A 3,898-nucleotide genomic window follows, 5' to 3' on the forward strand; every position below is an offset into this window, starting at 1 on the left:
TTAATCATAAAAAAAAATTAATAAGTTAACTAAGTTGGCAAAATGTTCTATTATTTTACAATTTTTACTTATAATAATATAATTAATTGTCTGTTTTATTTTTTTCAATGTTCCAAATGGCAATGTTATGTTGATAGTCGATATTGACTCATTGAGTTTGTTAGGTAATTTTTGATAAGTTTCTATTTAGAAAACTATCTTTCAGCTGATGTAACTGTTATAGGCAATGAAAAATAAATTAAGATTGGACTTAAAATATCATAATGTGATATACTTACTATAGTAATTTTAAATTATATACAGCGAGTGTAACAGGAAGACCTGACAGATGAAATAACTTTTGTTCTAATCAACATTTAAAAAATGTTTTATATATATAATTTATAGTCACTTGCGCTACACGTATAATATAAAAAAATTATTTTCATTTTTAATACTGAAAATAATAATTTTTAAATTTGTATTAAAATTTTTTTTTTTTTGAAAAATTCAAAATATCCAATTTGTAAATCTCATTATAGGAACATTTTTGATGATAAAAACATTTATCTAAGTCATGTTGTTAATTTTTAGAATATTTTTAAATATCAATATATTTTGAGTAAATTATTTCAGAACGTAATAACTTTTTTTTAAATATTATTTTTAGGAATTTCCGTTACCACTAACACATCAAATGGTGCCCTCAAAAATGTCAGGTACTCTGGGGCCCTAGTGTAAGTACCACCCAATACCCCCGCTTGTTGCGCCACTGTGACAATTCCCTATTATACAAAGTTCGATCACATTATTTTATTAATTAACCTGAGAGCCTGATATTAATATTCAGTTACAAATCATTCATTCATTTGTATTTTAATATATATTTATATAAATATAACAATAAACGAATTATTATTTTTTCGCCTTACTCGCACCGATATTATATTATACCGTAAACCTACACATACGCATTACGCCATTACGTAGACTAGGTTAAAATATCTATGTATTAGATTTATAAATATAGTATTGTAATTTATAGTCATCGATTAGTATGTAGTAGATATACCCTTTTAATGAGCTTATTGTTACGCAATACGCGCCTTCTACCTCATTTAATTCATTGCTATTAAACTTACCTATTACAATATGGGCCTATATTGGGCCTTGAATATTCGCTCATAACTACTATACCTGTAGCTAGGCGTATATATTATTATATCTCAAAAGTGATTACCTGGGTGCTATTTTCGTTCTATAGGTTTTCTATACAGTGATATTTCTGATCTAGACAGATGTTGTTTCCATTCGTACATCTCGAAGTCCAACGGAGTCGTCAGCGTTTTATTTTAAAAATTAACAATGGAATCCTGTATATCCGAAACGTTTAGAAATGGGATAGTCTTAGTGACCGGAAGTACAGGATTTCTCGGGAAGATACTCATTGAGAAAATACTCAGATCATGTCCTGTAAAAAAAATTGCGATCCTAGTGAGAAGTAAAAAAGGATTTAATGTTAATCAACGGGTGGCTGATATGTACAAACAAGCTGTAAGTGATATTTTTTTTAAACTATAGAACATAATTTTCATTTTTAGTAACTTAAGCTAAAATTTGGTTGGTTAATTAATTGTATTCATCGCACGATACGTCGATACCTACTTAAGGCTACCAAGACAGGATAGGAAAGGTATCACGGCTCACCGAGTTTTAGGATTTTAAGTTTTAACCGACCCTAAAAAATGTAATGGCCAAATTTTCAATAAGTTATAATATTTATTATTTATTATTATTCATATTTCATTGTTTAGAGTTCAGTATATTCAAAAATTTGATGCACATATTACTAAGCTGTCCCAAAATTTACGCGGCCCTCGAGTTCAACTTTGTAACTCGCCAGGCCTGTATAGACTGTAGTCTACATATTAGTGTTTGTCTTGCATATTATATAATAATGACAGCATCACACAAGTAGATACCTACTTATAAAGTAGGTACTTACTTAGTTTTTAGATGAATGTTGAAAATATATTTACTGTTGGCTTAATAGAAATTCGATCATATAATAGGTACAATGTATATACATTTTAATATATTTTCATATGATTGTTTTGTCTAACAGTTAGTCCGCCTATATTAGAATAATATTTTTATGTTACAAAAAAATAACTATAATCGTTATTCTCCGTTTAAATATTTAATTTCGTCCCAACTTAAACTTAAAATGTCTATTAAAAAAGACAGGGTTTTTAAAATTTTTACTTTTTTTGGTTACAATATGAAATTATTATGAGATACCTGGTTTTAAATTTTCAATCCTTACCTATACAAATTTAAAATTAATATTTTTATGTTTTTTAAGACTTTTATCAACATTTAAGCTTTAAATACTTTTAAAAACAAATATTGCGAGTTTAAGCTATCACTTTTTTTAAATTACATTATTACTAGTACTTATGAAGAACCTTGTTAAATATTTTCAAGTTTTTCAATTTTTAACCGAGCAAATATTTTTTATCGACAATAATTTAAAAAAAATAATGGTATCTTATGCCTTTAAAATGTAAATAGCTCAAAATGAGTTAAAAAAATTTGAAGATTTTATTTTATATAGAAAATGCTAATATAAACATTCCTAAATAGGTAAGTACGAATAATTTGTAAAAAAAACGAATTTTCGTTTTTTTACTAAAAACAAAATTGTATTTGTGTAAAAATGTCCATATTTTCGTGGTTTTTTTATTTTTCTCGCCACTTTTGAAAACTTTTTTAATTTTGACCTTTTGAATACTCCAACTAGAATATTTTTTCCACCAGAAATGTTACGGAAGTGGAAAATTGAATAAAAAAGATATAAAAAAAAAACACATCATAGAAAAATCAATGTATTCTTCGCTCCACTTGAAATTTAAAACGAGCCGAGAAGTTCATATTATATAATTTATAAAATGTGGATGAATACAGAAAATATAAAATCAGTCGTTGGTATTATATTTTTAAATCTAGTGACATATAATAATGTAGGTAGTTAATTATAAGGTTATTTATAAGGTTTTATTTGTTAATATATTAACAATATTATATTAAACTTAAATATAGCTAGGTAATATAAATAACAACAACAACAACAGCAATAATTAGTTTATAACTTGTGTTACCTAAGTCTTATGTTTTTACATAGACATTTTCGACTGTAATTAGTTTAAAATATCATTAATGGTTAATTAACTAATTATATTCATTAATACATCGTTAATATTGTCAGTTAAATATTTTGGAAAAACTAATCATTCGAATATAATTTATTGATTCTAAAACTTAGAGCTTTCGATTAATAAGTATTCCATATTCATCTAATTTGGCGTTTTATCTAAATATTAAAAACTGTTACGATATAAAACTAATTAAATTATATACAGTGTTACATTGCACTGTGCACAGATTATGAATTTATAATTACTACTTCATATTACTATATACAATATACTAAAAAATTTTTTTCAAAGGTATTCGACCGGATTAGAAGTGAAAAACCTGGTTTTATAGACTTCATCAAAATCATTGATAGTAATCTAGAAGATTCATTTATGGGCTTGACAACAGCTGATCGAGATTGGATAGTTGAAAATGTAAACTTTGTTTTTCATTGCGCAGCTACAATCAAATTTAATGAAACCCTCGAATCGGCATCAAAAATAAATATACAAGGGACTGAAAAACTCCTGTCCTTAGCAACACAAATGAAGAACCTTAAGGTAACATATTTGATATTATTATGTATCGGAGATTTACCGGTTATACCGCCAATATAATCTGTTCAGCTAGAGAACAGTTTTCAATGTAAAAACGTGCAAATCAAATAATAAAAAGGTGGGTAAGTGGATGTCGCTCTGCTGTACAGTAGGTTACAAGTGGG

At 26.4% G+C, this 3,898-nt stretch overlaps 1 protein-coding gene across 1 annotated transcript; it reads left to right on the forward strand.

Annotated features, from left to right (window-relative positions):
* The first annotated feature begins 1,198 nt into the window (after positions 1-1,198).
* LOC115034266 (fatty acyl-CoA reductase 1-like) lies at positions 1,199-3,898 on the forward strand. The gene is made up of 2 exons (XM_029490588.1): positions 1,199-1,533; positions 3,489-3,898. Exons 1-2 carry the CDS (start codon positions 1,345-1,347, stop codon positions 3,792-3,794), a joined length of 495 nt encoding a protein of 164 aa, XP_029346448.1. The 5' UTR covers positions 1,199-1,344; the 3' UTR covers positions 3,795-3,898.

This window comes from Acyrthosiphon pisum, chromosome A2, assembly GCF_005508785.2.
Source record: "Acyrthosiphon pisum isolate AL4f chromosome A2, pea_aphid_22Mar2018_4r6ur, whole genome shotgun sequence".
Taxonomy (NCBI): Eukaryota; Metazoa; Arthropoda; class Insecta; order Hemiptera; family Aphididae; genus Acyrthosiphon; species Acyrthosiphon pisum.

What these genes read in the sequence shown, in the direction of transcription:
- LOC115034266 (XM_029490588.1), top strand. Translation starts at nt 1,345, where the DNA reads ATGGAATCCTGTATATCCGAAACGTTTAGAAATGGGATAGTCTTAGTG. An exon ending in CTGATATGTACAAACAAGCT is followed by an intron (nt 1,534 to 3,488) that starts GTAAGTGATATT and finishes TTTTTTTCAAAG; the next exon opens with GTATTCGACCGGATTAGAAG.